The sequence below is a fragment of the Aspergillus flavus genome, chromosome 2, assembly GCF_009017415.1.
Source record: "Aspergillus flavus chromosome 2, complete sequence".
NCBI lineage: Eukaryota > Fungi > Ascomycota > Eurotiomycetes > Eurotiales > Aspergillaceae > Aspergillus > Aspergillus flavus.
Window position 1 is genome coordinate 5,737,415 of NC_092409.1, and position 15,729 is coordinate 5,753,143.

A 15,729-nucleotide genomic window follows, 5' to 3' on the forward strand; every position below is an offset into this window, starting at 1 on the left:
AAGTTCAAGGCCTGAGGCGATAGAATCACAGCATTAAGGCACCTAAATCACCTGTTTGCTTAGATAATGCACTAAGCAACCATCATGCTTTGCACGCTTCTCTATCAACGACAACAGTGATCCTGTGATGTTGATGAACGTCCACTATACAGCCTCTCTGTACAATATCAGAAGCGCTGGACAAAGCTCTCTCACTGCCAGAATACCTTAAAGACAATGTCTCATATCCAATAACTTACCCTGGCTGAGAGCTGAGGCACTACTGAGTGACTCTCCTCAGCTATGACACAGGCCCTCATCACTAACGCCCATAACTTTCTTTCCTTTTGGCTGTTGTATCAGATCATGTGCCATCATTTGGATATGCAATGCAATTGAAATCTGCTTAGCTGCTTTGTTCGTGTCACTAATCCACCAGCAAGCTCACCTTCCAAATATCCTCCATCATCTGGAGACTTGGGATGATGTTCTTGGTTTCCTAATCAGGACTAGCGCCGTTCCGCGCTCAACGCCGTCTTTAGCGACCAGGATGGCTTTGACATTTCTGACTCCTTCATCCATCAACAACGCGCGTGCCGCTGGTGTATCGAATCGCTTCAACGTCCACCATCGTGCTCTATCACTTCAAACACCCGTTTGACGCGACATTTCCATCTCTGCGACCTTAAATCTCGACGCTTTTCAAAATGCCTGGTGGAAAGGGAAAGTCTATCGGCGGAAAGGCTGGTTCAAAGGACTCTGCGGGGAAGGCTCAGAAGTCCCACAGCGCAAAGGCCGGTCTGCAGGTCAGTAGACGTGTCTTTCCTTGTTGTACCTGCAGTAGTCGCGTTGCTACTATTCCCGGCAGCTCACGGAAGCTTGTGAAAATCCTCTGATCTCGAAACTTTTTTTTCCCTTTCTCACTTACCCCTCGCTGTGATCTATGACTTCTTCCTCGTCTTCAATCCTGCGTGGCATGTGTCAAATGATTACTATCAGGGCTTCATGGTGTCGCTAAGAGTTGGACATTCGGGCGTTTCAGAAGACCTTAGTCAATTGCTCGCTAAATTTGAACCTTTTTCGATCGATTATAAGTGCTGACGAGTATCTGTCTCTAGTTCCCTTGCGGTCGTGTTAAGCGTTTCTTGAAGAACAACACGCAAAATAAGATGCGCGTTGGTGCTAAAGGTAAGACTCATCAGTCGCAAACTGTGTAGCCATGATTTGTCATCTTTCATGGACGTTACTAACAAACAATCAACTAAAAGCTGCCGTCTATGTTACCGCCGTGTTGGAGTACTTGACTGCTGAAGTTCTCGAGCTTGCTGGAAATGCCGCCAAGGACCTCAAGGTCAAGCGTATCACCCCCCGTCACTTGCAGCTTGCCATCCGTGGAGACGAAGAGTTGGACACTCTCATCCGCGCCACCATCGCTTTCGGTGGTGTCTTGCCACGCATCAACCGTGCGCTGTTGCTGAAGGTGGAGCAGAAGAAGAAAAACAAGACTGAGGCTTAATTTACGGCGGATACCCCACGAATATGGCGTTTGAAATGATGACGATTGAAAAGGACTCCGGGATATGTCTGTTACAGCGATCGACCTTTAACTGGTTCTAATTCAAACCCGACCAGTTGCGAAAGAAAAAAAAAAAGGAAACATCCAATGAGGAAATGGAGAACTAGATGAATTGGCATCTTTCAGGACAGGGATTTCTCCAACAGACGCATCCCCAATCTCTACTCTTCCCTACCCCACGACGCTACAGTTCGCGACGCTTTTTCTCTCTTGTACTCTGTTTTCCTCTATGTGCTCCGTTCATACCGATTGTCTCGAAATACTAGGGCGCTGTAATGGGAAAAGGGTGATATCTTAGCAGTGGGATGATTTTCGATTTTTCAGCTTTTCTGTTTCCCTATTGTTTTCCCCCCTATCTTTTTTCCCAGTGAACTTTATTCTAATTGATTGCGGTGTTGAGTGCTTCCGATTTATCCACCTCAGTTACCATTACGATGTCTCTTTTAAACTTGATGGACTTGTACTGTATGAGTATAGTTTGCTCTTGCGAGAAACTAAATAAAATAAAGCCAGGCCATACTATCCCGGTATTTTACATGGTGTCTACTTTCCCAAAAATGAACCCGTTTTCTGGGACCGGGAGTTTCCGACTGCTATAATATATATGGGGCATTTAACTTGATAAAATTACACATAGATATTATCGTATATTTTGCTTACCATTATCAGAGGTCAAGGTTAGTATCAAGAGATGCATCATAAGAAACGATCAACCATGACATGTAACGTTCGAAGCCCGTTAACGGCTTGGATCGTACACTGAGTGAGCTAGCGGAGATTGTGATGCGAATCATGTAGAACGTACATTTATTGGCGATCTTAAGACACAAGAAGTACTAAAGCAATACGGAGAAAGAAGACATGGGGAAATAAAAGCCATATTTCAAACAAGGCCCTGACAATATAAAAGGGCGATTAAAAGGAAAGCGAGAGAAGAAGAAAAAGTAGAGATCTGGTTGCATCTGGAGACTGAACTTTTCCAGTGGACATACGACAGGGAAACGTACTGGACTCATTAGATCATTTGGTAGCCACCGGTATGGCGTACCTATTCGTGTAAAATAGGTCTCAGCCCATGAAAGCAGTGTCAGTTCTCAAGACGCAAAAATTCCACCCAAACTTGTTGTCACAATCCCTCTTTCGTCCGCCACGCATTGCAGGGGCTGAGCTGAATTGAACATGCAAGCCAAAAGGGAGCGAGGAAAAAGAAACGTATCAAGAAGTCCCGCGAACAAGCACGTTAATTCACTTAGCAAAGGCTCAGATGCCCGTGGGAAGAGCGTATAGCGTGGATGGTCGAGATTGAAACAAAAGCAAACATTAAACAATGCATGGCGCCCCATATACAAAGTAATCCAAAGATGCAAATGCTAGTATGTCATCTCTCTTGCCATGGTAAAAAGACATCGGTATTCTTTTCGTTCGTCCTTTCATCATCTTCCTGTAAGTTAAATAAATTTTGCTTTCCGCCGACACAAACTGCGAAGAAAAAAAAAAATAATATAGATAAACAAATATTTCTGGAAGGCGCCCCGCGTCTCATGAAAATTCAGGAGCTTTCGTTCTTTTTCCGTTTTTTCATTTTGTTCCGAGAAGTAAAGAGAAACATATAGTCCGTTCAAACAGCACGCCTGCTGGGCTGCCCCAAAATAACGTCTAAAACTTGGCTAGATCAGAGAAATTTCTTTTGTGGTTCTCTTGGTGAGTGTCATCTCGTCATCCCTCATCGAATCGTAAGCCAATAATCGCAGAACAGGATCAGGCCTCGTGATATAAGAGTCATATGCGTCTTGCGGCAAAGCAATCTAACAAGTTTCGTCGTTTTTCATCTCCCGTCAAAGTTGTTTACTCCACAATGATTTCCACGCCAGAGTTGGTCCGCAATTCGTCGCTGCCACGCGATTGGTGTCCGTTTTGGCGTCGAAAACCTGGGCCCTTTTCGGGCAGGGGGCCTCTCGGCTGCCTAATTGGCACGCGCTCCTGTGACTGTCCGTCAAATCCAACTCCGATGGATCGGTTACTACCGATGGGTCCAGCACTGGAAGGTTGACTTTCCGGCTGTTCCCAAGAAAACATACCCCGCAATCTCCGTGGGCTTGAGCTAGGCCCACCAATTCCAGTTCCCAGAGAAAGGCTGCTGAGACTGTTCACTAACAAATTATCATCCCGCGGCATGCCCAGAGACGATCCAGATGGGGCAGGCGTGAGCGTCGGGGTATTGGAGGCGCCACTGGTGGCACCATCATAATGCTGGAGGCGTGCACCATTCGACTGCAGGGCTGCCGGGAAGCTCGCGGACGAAGGCACAGGCGACGGAGTATAGGAACGCAGATCTGCGAACGACTTCGCCGCACGCAGATTCTGGGCATTCCCGAAATTTCCAGGGGAATCGAGAACACCAAGGAATCCCGACGCCTGGCTGCGAAGGGTGCCGTACGGGGCAGGACCATCGTTGCGCGCTTCACTAAAATCAATCGTTGCCGCGCGGTTCAGTCCGCGACGAGCTGTTTCGGCAGGCTGTACTGCGGCAGGAATCGATGACAATGGAGGGCTCACATTGGTGCCAGGGGCCACCTTGAACACATGCACCTGCCGCTGTTCCCCAGATCCGCGAGAAGCGTGACCCAAGCCCATGTTATGAGCAAGAGTGTGAACAGTCCGACGCTGAACCGGGGAAAGGTTCGAAGGGAAGCACAGTGTGTCGCGACTGGTATCTTCCTTGAACAGAAGAAGTTGAGAATAATATGATAGCGTCGTGCTGTCATTCAAATCGACCTCTGCGAAACGTCAAGTGCGATTAGCGCCGACCATAAATGGGAATATGGCGGTGGTCGAAAACCAAACTAAAAAACTTACCTAGCTTCTGGCCACGCTGAGAGACGGGCGATGGAGATGTCGCGGGGAGATGGGAAGTCAGCGAGGACATAGAGCTCTGGGTTTGAAGCTGGGAGGTCGCCATGGGCCGATGTTGTTCTTCCAACTGGCCCCGACGCTCGCGCTTCTCGCGTTCAATGCGTTCGCGCTCTTGAAGCGGCAGCATCTTCTTGTACTCGACCCTCAACTTCCGTCCTTGAAGCTCGAAGTGGTTCAGAACCTCGATCACCGTCGCTGTTTCCTCCGCGGATGTGAAGTTCGCGAATGCCAGTCCCCGAAACACGCCGTTGTCAAAATGGTAGTTGAACGCATACGGCAGCGGCAAATTCAGCTCGGTCATCAGCTGTACGAGCTGCTCCTTTTTAACAGCGAAGGGAATGTTCTTGATAACGATCGCCGTCGGAATCAACTCATCGTCGGCCTCGGAGGATGCGGATGCTTCTGGGCGCATCGCGCTGCTTTGGAGGGGCCCGGGTCCAAGATTCGAGAAGGCATTAGGCATACCCGGCTGCTGATCAAGCCAGGTCTAGTCTCATATATTAGTCAAATAATTGCAGAAGACCTTCTCGAGTTTGCGACATGGTACTTACCGTAGGCAAGCCGGACCTTCCTGTGCGAGACGTAGTCTTCAAGCTGGTGGAGGCCGACCGAATGGCTCCAAGAGCCTGAGGGTTGGCAAAGCCATTCGGGTTCCAAGTTTGCGAACCGGAAAGGTCATAAGCATAATTGTTGTTGTGTAGCGGAGGGTTCAGACGCTCCAGACGGCCGGTCTCGTAGCGAGACATGGGATCCTCGTACAGATTCACAGGCATAGGACCGTACGCATCAAACTGTCGCGAAGGCTGACGATGCAACGTCTGCTGGTGACGCTGAGAGCCAGGAGAACGCGCTTGGTTGTCGTGATACATTTCTTGCGCTTGCTGATAACTCATGGCGGCTAAGACAAACGAATTCCCGACGGGCAACCAAATTCTAGAATGTGGGCAAAGAAATCCACCGCACAACAATCCCGTTTCAATATCCCAATAGCGTGAACGGGCTACTCAAACATAGGAGCGACCGAACAGAAGAAAGCCACTAATCGAAGACAACCGACAGAATGCGAACGGCGCTGTCGAAGGTGGACCAAATTCTCGACTTGATAGCGTGTGGGACAAATAAAAAATAATGGTTCTAGACACCAAAGTCACGGCGGGTTGGGATCTCTGGTTGGCGTAGGAAACAAGTCGAAGCCAAATGGCAGTCAAAAATGAGACTAAAAACACAAAACCTCTCACTACTGCTTGTCTCGTGGTGCTTTGGTCATCAATGCCAGGCGTGTCCTCAGGCGTCAAATTTTCGGAAACTTTTTTCCCCTTTCTCCCCAAGGAGAACTCAAACGCGAGGGAAATAAAAAGTGAGATAATGCGAGGAGAAAGGAAAAGAAAAGAAAAGAAAAACTACCACGGAAAAGAAGATACAAAAATAAAAAAGCAGCAAAATAACAAAAAGGTTAAGAGGGAAAAGAAAGAAATAAAAATTGCCACTACCCGGAATTAAAGGTAAGTGCCCAAGAGGGTTGCAGGTATGGGCGTGTTGACGGACCGGTGGTGGTGAGGGGAGAAAAAAAGGGAATGGAAATCGAAGAAAAGAAACAGTTAATTTGATCGCAGAATCGAGATTGGAGGTTAAGGCAGGGAGGTCGTGACCCGGGAGATTATTGGGGGTGTGGGAAAGCACGCACGCCAAACGGCACGCAGAAAAGCCGGAACACGGCGACCGCTTTAGTTCTGGTCGGTCCTTCCGCGGATCCGCCAAGTTCGACGAATTGGATAGATCGGCCTGCGTTGATGATAATGGCGGGCTTGACGGTGAGATCTGTTGAGAATGCTGGTCGATCCCGTTAGAATTCAATTCTTCTCCCAGTGCAGTCTGGTCCTGTAGGGCTATAGATCGTTGCAATCACAGTGAAATCACCCCTGTGTTGTCAAGTCCAAAGACACAAGCAAAGCAAACAAATAAAAATAATGATTGAAAATCAAACCTAAAAAAATGGTGTGGGAAAAAAGGGAGAAACCGAGAGACACACTAGAGGATAGCGGATGGGATGAAGGGATTCCCGTATTTGATCCAGAATGGGGAACGGGACAACGGGGAAAAGAAAGAGAGACGAGGACAAGACAGAGAGAGAGCGCGAGAGAGAAAGTGTTCTCACTAGTCTCAGTTTATGTGGTGTGGTTTTTTATTTTTTGTTAAATCCTTTTTTTTTTCCTCTTTTCTTTTTCTTTTTTCCCTTTTGGTTGGTGGTGGTTTGAATGTTTTGATTTCCAAAAAAGAAAATTGATAGAGCAGAATGAACTTCAAGTCACTCACAATCAATCACTCTTCAAGCTTCCGTGCTTTTTCTTTTATAAGCCAACCCCTCTGGTGGGTGGTTCCTTTTTCTCTTAGTCTTTCTTTTTATATCTTTGCTCAATCTCCTTTTGTGTGCTCCTGTTCGTAGACTGTAATCTTAATCCTTTTCTCAAAACCTTCCTTCTTCAGCTGTGGCGGAGGCGAAAATACTCAGGAGAAAGGTGGGAAGTGGAAACAAATTATAATACAATGGGGAATCTGAGGCTTTGCCCAAAAGGGGAGATGGGTTCCTATTGGTAGAAACTTGCACCAGCAAGTGTAAGTGTGCAAGAGGGTGTGGAGGGGCAGAGAAGAAGAGAAATAGAATAAAATCCACGGTTGGAATAGGGAGAAGAGTAAGTAATAATCTGTTTCACAACAATAATTGAAACACAGGAAGAAGCAAGAAGAAATCCAATCTGTAGTTTAAGTCCATCATTTATGTATGCGGCAGTTTACTGTTCCATCCTCAGTTAGGTACTAGTTTACCTACACCTTAGTCAGGTTATTATTTAGTCCCATAAGAGCCAGGTGCTAAGGTATTGAATTGAGATTACTGTACCTGAATTGCAGTACTAAACTAAACTGCGTCAGGTATCAAGTCCATGCGCTCCTTTTCCCCCTCCTTCCAACATCCCCTTCGAGTACTCTTACCCCCCCTAAATGAGGGATACTTACTGCCTGGGGAATGAGGAATCCAGAAGGCCACTTCGAACTTCTCTCTTCTAGAACACGTCTACTCCGTACTCCGTATTCCTTCCCGTTATTAATAGGCCTTCTAGCTTGATTGATTCTGGCTCGGCATATATGAGTTAATATCCCTTAGATTATTAGGATTCTGTTTTCTCATTGACCCTACACCAATCACAGTGTCGTCCACTGCACCAAGTTCCTTGGATTATTGACTTCTGTCCGGCAACTTTACCAAACTCACGCAAGTGGTGACCTTATTTGCATGTTTCAAACCTTCAATAGACTGATGAATTGTCTCTCAACTTTTCTTTCGCTGGTTCCTGAAAAAGAAAAAGAAGAAAAACAAAATATGCATTTCCCCCTCCCCCTCCTTTTTTTTCTTGGATTTTTATTTTCTTTTGTATTATTATTATGATTATTATTTTCCACCTCCTTCGGGCGGCACGGGGAACTAACCTTGAGAAACTTATTTTAACTCCTTAAACGGGTCCTTAGTATGAAAATACTCACACGTACCAACTTGAAGATCCAGTCCTTTTTCTGTATTCTTTGTCGGGAGTCGGGACGTTTCCGTGCCACCAAAATGCCATCGTCTTCAGTTAGCTTGTTCCTAACGACCAACTAGTCCCTGTCTCCCATGTCCACTCGTCCGAAAGGTTCCTGATTGACGGTTCTGGCGTGGGAGCTCCAATGCATCCTTCGAGTTAGTTAGAAGGTGGATTGGGATCCGCTCGAGGTGGGTAATGATTCCATTACGGAGTACACCAATTCACCACCTCCGAACAGGGGAGCTTCGGTACAATCGTCCACCGCCCACACGAGCTGTCGCGCCGGCTCTTGGCCGTCTTGATGTCAATATTGTTACTATTCTTGCGACGATTGGTAACGTGGTTGGGCGCAGGTCATCCATCTTCAAGATGACGGGCGGTGAGGGTAGCAGCGTCGCTGAAATCGATCAAGCTGTATCTGATAATTCGTGACCGTAGAATTGATCAGGAGTCGGTGCGTCGTCCGTCGGGGATGGAGATAACCCCTGATGAACACTCAAACTCCCCCAGCTGTCCGTGACCTTTTCCCTCACCCCCGGGAGACTGGGCTGTACGTCAAAACGACATATTTGCCATCTCTTTATTATTAGTAGCGGATGTGCTCGAGACCATTCCCCGTGGCTATTATTAACACATGCGATTATTATGATGTTATTTACTTGATACGCAGGTTTCTGGCTTCCGCTCCCTAACCGTTTAGCTCATATGAGGTTCGAGGGCAGGATAAGTCGCCCCTTTTCCGACGAAAAATTGCGAGGCATGATCCATCATTTCCGACGAATAATGAAAGAACTATCACTACCCGAGAGGACGAAAACGGTGAAGTCAGTTGGGATCCGCTGCAAATCCGCACTTGCTAGCTAACTATGGGGAAAGGTCTAGTCTAATATTCGGCGGTTTGGGATTAACACCCAAGCTAGAACCCACTAGAGTGTCACCAGAACCAGTCGGATGGAGACCTCAGATTTCGCGGCTTTCTCCTGAGAGGAGCCATTCCTTGTTCTCGTGGTCTTTTCCTTTTCTTTTCTCTGATTTTCTTTGGCGTGTGTCCCTTGTCCTCGTTCCTACTTTGGTGCCCCTGATTTCGAGCAAGTCTCAAAACAGCGTCGTCCGTCACCTGTCAAAACGTGCGGCTTCATCCGGTACTATTAGCCTTGCTTGGTTTCGGGATTTACTGGGCTAAGGTATAGTACGTAGCTGACCGATTCCTGCACCTTAAGCTTGGGCACCCGCGGTGCAGCTTCCAGCTGATCCCATGGTGTGGTCCGGGGAGGTCTTTGGGTGATCCCGTAACTGAACTAAAAGCGAAGCGACGTCCATAGAACATTCTTAGTCTGTTCCCGCAGCGAATAACAGCAGGCATATACGATTATGGGGGCCTCCGAAAGTACTAGGAGCCTGCTAAGGCGCACCTAAGTACGGGTGCTGATTGGAAGCCTTCCCTATAGGCAGCCGATGTATCGGTCACATTTACGTGATCAGATGGATTTGAGGAGCGATTTTATTTTATGATTGTCCGAGTTTGGTCCTACGGAGATGAGTGGTAATCTGTCGGATGGGCCTGCACGTATCTCATGCACCCACTTTGGTGTGGTCTACGTATATGACAAATCTGATAGCGCTACTGTATTGGAAACTCAACCCAACCCTTCTGTCTGCTGCACGCGATAAGTGGCCGAATTCTCCCATTTCATACTCTGTACCATTAGGGCTTATAGCATATCCTGTATTACACTAGCCTTTTCCATTTGTTTTTATTTTTCAATCTCTGTTTTATTTTTCTATTTTTCATATTTATTTTCCCCTGGTCTCAATCACGAAGCAGCCACTGATAACCGAACACTGACAGAATTATTTTACCTGTGGCAAAAGATGCTCGAAAAAGCAACGGTTAAATTCCCTCAGACTTGGACATAGGTACACCTCCGCCCAATGCGATTCAGGCAATGATTAACCTGTAAGTCATACATTCCAAGACATACGCCCTTTGCAGAAACAACTATCAGTTTTGGGCAAATACCATCGGACCCAGCTGTCTGTGCAACTTTGTCTAGTATCTCTCTCCACGGAAAAAGAAAGATTGTTGTTCGGGATATGAAATTCTCGACTGACTTAGTTGGATTTGACAGGACAGTCCATGTTTTTGACTCCCCTTATTTCCTTATGTCTTTTTTCTTTCTTTGTCTTGTATCTTTCTCTTTTCTTTTTTTTTCTCCCTCCCAATATGCAGTCCGTGCTTATGCATAGGTACATATGTATGTACGCAATCGGCAAGCCACATAGTCCGCCAATCAACTGCCTTCTTTATCGCTTTTCCATCATTTCGGGAACCTGGCCCAACACAAAAAGGTAAAGGGGAAAATATAACAATTTAGATCCGTATCCAACTCGGAGAAAGGGAATCTGATACAATCACCACCAATTTTGAAGTATACAATTACATAGATTACTTGATCCGTACTTTTGTCCGATCACCAACTAGTGGGGCCTAAATTCGCCGCGACTCACAAACCCTGGTCACGGATGCAAGGGTCTACGTGGATACATGGATATCAGATTCCTTCGCCCGTTGAGGAGGGTTTTGTGGAGATTTGCAATGCATGGTGGTCGGCCTTTGGTTGGAGTACCTGGGATTCGTATGTAGGACGTAAGGGTGATTCAGGCCCTTGGCTTTTCCAGGGTTTCTGAATGCTGTTGTTGGTTGATCTTTACAGGTCTTTGTTTTGATAACGTAGGAGTATGTCCCAGCATTTGTCTTGTTATTTTTTCCTCTATTACCTCTATTGCTTCTATTCCATTCATTATGGAAGCACATCAGAAATAATGGAATTGACGTCGTACCACCTCAGATCTTTCAGCGGCTGTTTTACTAATTATTGGATACTGATTGAGTAAATTGTCAACTACACTTAAATGAATGTTCTACATTAGATAACCAGATATGCAGTGTTGGGTTTATTATGGTTCAATGCATGAAGCACCCGGCATCTTACCATGCTATCTGTCGCCATATCTGTTTTGTTGGCATTTGTCCCCTACATTCCACTCCTCTGTGTTTTTGTTTCCTGCCCTCAGTGGGAATTCAATTCAACCTGACCTATCATTCTCATTCACTCCTCATAAACTTCAAGTTTCTCATTAGCTAAAGTACTCAGCATAATTCACCCTCCAACCCAACAAGAAATCGACCGCGAAGATTCAGAGTAAACGGAACAAAGTAAGCAAAGCACGGAGTACATACATACATACATACATACATACAAAATCGGAGTACATGAAAACCCCGGAATACCTCCAACCCCAATCTCCATCTCGCAGCAAGGTACACTGAATAAGTCTCCTATCTCTGCTTGACCTGCAGATAGCGAGTAGCTGGTAACCACGTAGTCCGCGACTGGAGTGAAGTTTGAAACTTAACTCTGAAGATCTTTCCATCCCCCTGGGACGGAACTCAAAGAAAGTTAGCTTCACAACCTTCCTTAGTTCCTTCTCTCGTCTCTATGGAGATTGGAAATTTTATTTCGACCCTGATGTGTCGGATCGGTTGTGATGATTTTTGCTTTTTTTTTTCTTTCCCCTCCTGTTCGCTGCGTTGGTGGGAAGTAAGGGCGGTGTTAACACTCGTGCTCGTAGGTGGATGGGTGGTTTTGGGGTTGGGGTTGTGAGTGACCTGTGTTTAGGACGATGCTTTTTTTCTTTTCTTCTTTTTTTTTGGTCTTTTTGAGTTTGGGTTTGGATTTGGGTTTCGGTGTAGAACTAGTAGGTTCAAGGCTGAGTTTGTCATAGCTTTTGTGGTGATATATATTTTCTGGGTTTTTTGGTCGGTGGATGAGGCTTATGATTAACTGTTGAACAGGCGGTTAGTTGGTTAGGTGATACATGTATAGGGTAGTTCTGTACGACCTAGAACTATATTTGAATGTCTGTAACTTCCATTTAACTACCCGTAATAGATATTATTGTAGAAGTTGAGTAACATGCGAAAATCAGCCCAGACATAACGGACGGCTGAGCAAACACAGACCCTTGCAAATCAAAGGAGTGATTCAATATATACCACATGATAAGTTAAAACAACAGGGCATATTCGAGTAAACATAACTCATCACCAGCTGGGTATATATATGAGTGGCATGAAACGTAATCATATATCTCATTCTCCCATCTCCATACGATCAAGTGAATCAATTTCCCATATTATTCCTCCGCTCTCTCCCCCCTGGACCATATCCAATCTCGTAATGTCATCAGGTCATGAGATGTTCACAGCCAGGCAAGAAAGCCTAGTCCGACAACAGCAGCCAAGGAAGCAGCCTTGGGACTGGAATACGCAGACGCCGCATTGCCAGTGTTCTGGGCGCTAACCGCGGAGTTGGTGTTGCTTGCCGAATTACTGTTAGAGTTACCCGAGGAGCCACCATTCGTGGAGTCGGAGATGCCCGATGAAGTTGCGGTAGGGGTTGCATCGGTGGCATTGGCGCTTGCGGAGCTAACGGCGGAAGCTGCGGCGGTCGGGTTGTAGCTGGTTGTTGAGAGGGAGCAAGAGGTGAGGATGTCGTAGGCATCTGGACGGTATCGGATGTTAGCTATTTGGATCTCGAGGGAGCAGGAAGCATTGTATACCGTTGTGGTGGGGGTTACGGTCATCATCGTCGTCATCATCATCGTGGTCCCTGTTGTTGCGTTCGCTGCGATACTGCGCGATACAGGCCTCGCAGAGAGGGATCAGGGATGGTGCCTGCTTCCAGTCGCAGATACAATTCATCTCGGCGCGGTCACTGTCGTGCATGTTGTCGCATTTGTGCGCAATTCCTACCACCGGACCGCAGACATCCCAGCAGCGATTTGGTACATCGTCGTGGTCCAGCTCGGCGCCCATGGCGACGTTGCTCATGAGCATGAGGCCGGAGAGAGCGAGTAATTGGGCGGTACGCATTGTGTATGATCTGGTTCGTTCAACGATGAATCAAAGTAGATGCTTAGGACTGTAAAAAGTTCCAGATGTAGATGGACTCTGTGATCGCGAGGCAATTGAGGAAATCGAAGCTGATGGTGCAGCAATTTGAAGCGGACGAGGACGCATATTTATAACCCGCTCATTCGCGTCAGGAAGCTTCTATATTTGAGGATGTCATTGCCCAAAACTAGAACTTGCCCAGACGGGAAGTTCTCCGCATGCACCGTACATTGCAGTTTCATCGCTTAGGATTCTAGCGATCTGCGTTCAATGGGAGCTGTTGAAACTCTAAGCCTCCCTCGGGCGACATATGCCAAGCACGGCTGGCGTGGAAATCTGGGACAACCCGCTGATCCACGTATGAATATCACCAATATATCGACAGGGAACGAAGCTGCCTGGAACAAAGAGGAAAGAAGGTTATGGGTTCGGAGAGCTGCCAAGAAGTGGTTTGCTCATCGCTACCAGACTTGTCTGCGGGGAATGTCATTCTATTCTTCTGCACTTTCACCGCCACACTGGACCCTGGGTTTTAGGTTGGGCTTTGTATATGTGGACCCTTTCTGTATGCTAGGGACAAGAAATTTATTCACTCGGGGATTATTGTTGAAGCACTTCTTCAGGATGTTGTTGTAAAATGCCTTGGTTCGATCTTTACCTCCAGAGTGTGTTCTGTCGATGATGTCACTCGCTGTCTCCCTTGCCTCGTCATCCTCTGCACTGGGATCTAGGAACATCCTAGGACAGCTCGGACAAGCGAGGAAGTCAGACTGACAAAGAATAAAAAAATGGGTGATCACCGCTTGGCACTCAATTGATCCTGACAAGACAAGATCAGGTAATAGCATTACCGAACATGCTCTCCAACGGATGGAATTGCCGGGTTCCTGCACAGCCTCCCCGCTATATATAGTTGATCGGAGGGTACCGACTACTTTGACAACACAGTATCATAGCCAGTTAGCAACAAGATAAATCTGCTGCCTGTATCTACGCTGCATATTGCAAGTATATGGATATATGCCATACCCACAAGTCGGGTGCTATTCATAGCTCAAATAACCGAAGGTGTTGTTGTAATTTGAGGATTGCTGTCTTTCAGATGTAGGGTTACACTGGATCACTGGACACCGGCCTTGACGTGTTTCCGCATGATTATCTAGTGAGAAAGACGTCTACACTCTGCAGGGAAGATCCTCGTTTCTGTCGGTCAAACGCATGGCCTGAGTCAACTGAAATCCATTTGACCGAATTCGATTGCCATGTGTTGCAGGAGAAGCGTCCATGCACCATCATTTGGGTCTAGTCGCTGTGGATAAGTAATTGAACAGGTTTTTCGTATTCCCCAACCGTTGTATGAGCATAGATCCAGAAGAAAAGCGCAGCCACTGGCATTCCTAATGCGATAGTGCTTGAAGGTGAAGCGGGTTTTAGTAAGTCGGCCAGACCAGTGGTCAAAATAAATGATAGGAGGGGTTGACCTGTAAGTGACGTCTTCCCTCATACTCTTTTGAGATGTCAGAACACCGGCTTCTTGCAAACATATCATTGGCCAGCGTACCCGAGTGGGCTAGCTAGAGATGTTCTCCACCTCGACATACATCACTACTTTCATACTTCTTGATCTAACAATACGCTACGGTAAAACTCTTCTGCGACTTCCTGGTGAGATTCGTTGTAATAATGGCTCGCTCTGCCATGCCCAAGATATCTTGGGATAGGCATCTCCTACGTTCGGTGCAGAACGCACCTCCTGCGACTCTACCAGTCTTCATATATGGCACTGCATGGAAGAAAGATCGAACAGCAGATCTAGTGCACCAAGCTCTTGACGCTGGCTTCCGTGCCATAGACACCGCGGCCCAGCCGAAGCATTACCGGGAAGATTTGGTAGGCGAGGGCATACGCAGGGCTATCCGGGATGGAGCGATCCGACGAGAGGATCTCCATGTAAGCCAGTCATAATGTCTACAGTATACCTAGCTGTTTACCAAACTGACCATGATTAGATCCAAACCAAATTTACATCTGTCAATGGGCAGAACCCCGATGATATGCCCTATGATCCTAATGCTTCGGTAACGGATCAAGTACACGCTTCTATCAAATCATCCCTAGAGCATCTTCGTTCATCTGACGCCCCAGAAAGTGTCAACGACGCGTATATCGATATGCTCATCCTCCATTCCCCGCTTCCGACAATGTCTCAGACATTGGAGGCCTGGTCCGCGTTTGAGACCTACGTCCCTCATCGAATCCGAAACCTAGGCATATCCAATTGTACCTTGCCGCTGCTTAGGGAACTATCCTCACTAGTCAAAGTGAAACCAGCGGTTGTCCAGAATCGCTTTTATGGGGGCACGCAGTTTGATGTCCCGTTGCGCTCATATTGCCGGGATAACGACATAATTTACCAGAGCTTCTGGACACTGACAGCGAATCCAGAGTTGGTTCAATCGGATACAATCCAACTGTTAGCAAGCCGCACAGAGATCAGCCCTGCCGCAGCTCTGTATTGCCTAGTTTTAGCCCTAGGAAACACCACCTTATTGAACGGAACGTGTAATCGGGGCCGCATGGAAGCGGATTTGACTGCCCCTGAGAAGGTAGGGAGATTCTCCCAAGAGCACCCTGGTGTATGGCAGAGGGTGCTTGAGAACTTCCAGCAACTGATTGGGGATCGTGTCGCGCTCTAATCAAGCAGCGTTCCCTTCGCGTGCCTTGCATTA

The 15,729-nt window shown here is 47.0% G+C and overlaps 5 protein-coding genes across 5 annotated transcripts; 2 read left to right on the forward strand and 3 right to left on the reverse strand.

Moving 5' to 3' along the window:
• Nucleotides 1-70: 70 nt before the first annotated feature.
• On the forward strand, nt 71-2,171 carry F9C07_1349543 (H2AV histone 2A variant protein). The gene is made up of 3 exons (XM_041290366.2): nt 71-785; nt 1,098-1,167; nt 1,248-2,171. Exons 1-3 carry the CDS (start codon nt 687-689, stop codon nt 1,493-1,495), a joined length of 417 nt encoding a protein of 138 aa, XP_041143663.1. The 5' UTR covers nt 71-686; the 3' UTR covers nt 1,496-2,171.
• Nucleotides 2,172-3,400: 1,229 nt separating this feature from the next.
• On the reverse strand, nt 3,401-5,361 carry F9C07_1883 (putative R3H domain protein; the record flags this gene model as incomplete). The annotated part of the gene is made up of 3 exons (XM_041290358.1): nt 3,401-4,332; nt 4,412-4,955; nt 5,020-5,361. The coding sequence occupies 3 exons, from the start codon at nt 5,359-5,361 to the stop codon at nt 3,401-3,403; spliced, it is 1,818 nt and encodes a 605-aa protein (XP_041143664.1).
• Nucleotides 5,362-12,306: 6,945 nt separating this feature from the next.
• Nucleotides 12,307-12,979, reverse strand: F9C07_1882 (uncharacterized protein; the record flags this gene model as incomplete). The annotated part of the gene is made up of 2 exons (XM_041290359.1): nt 12,307-12,608; nt 12,667-12,979. The coding sequence occupies 2 exons, from the start codon at nt 12,977-12,979 to the stop codon at nt 12,307-12,309; spliced, it is 615 nt and encodes a 204-aa protein (XP_041143665.1).
• Nucleotides 12,980-13,461: 482 nt separating this feature from the next.
• On the reverse strand, nt 13,462-13,848 carry F9C07_1881 (uncharacterized protein; the record flags this gene model as incomplete). Its single annotated transcript, XM_071508463.1, has 2 exons — nt 13,462-13,518; nt 13,594-13,848. 2 exons carry the CDS (start codon nt 13,846-13,848, stop codon nt 13,492-13,494), a joined length of 282 nt encoding a protein of 93 aa, XP_071364080.1. The 3' UTR covers nt 13,462-13,491.
• Nucleotides 13,849-14,683: 835 nt separating this feature from the next.
• F9C07_1880 (putative aldo-keto reductase) lies at nt 14,684-15,696 on the forward strand (the record flags this gene model as incomplete). Its single annotated transcript, XM_041285024.1, has 2 exons — nt 14,684-14,950; nt 15,010-15,696. The coding sequence occupies 2 exons, from the start codon at nt 14,684-14,686 to the stop codon at nt 15,694-15,696; spliced, it is 954 nt and encodes a 317-aa protein (XP_041143666.1).
• Between the last annotated feature and the right edge of the window lie 33 nt (nt 15,697-15,729).

What these genes read in the sequence shown, in the direction of transcription:
- F9C07_1349543 (XM_041290366.2), top strand. Translation starts at nt 687, where the DNA reads ATGCCTGGTGGAAAGGGAAAGTCTATCGGCGGAAAGGCTGGTTCAAAG. An exon ending in GCGCAAAGGCCGGTCTGCAG is followed by an intron (nt 786 to 1,097) that starts GTCAGTAGACGT and finishes ATCTGTCTCTAG; the next exon opens with TTCCCTTGCGGTCGTGTTAA. An exon ending in GATGCGCGTTGGTGCTAAAG is followed by an intron (nt 1,168 to 1,247) that starts GTAAGACTCATC and finishes ATCAACTAAAAG; the next exon opens with CTGCCGTCTATGTTACCGCC.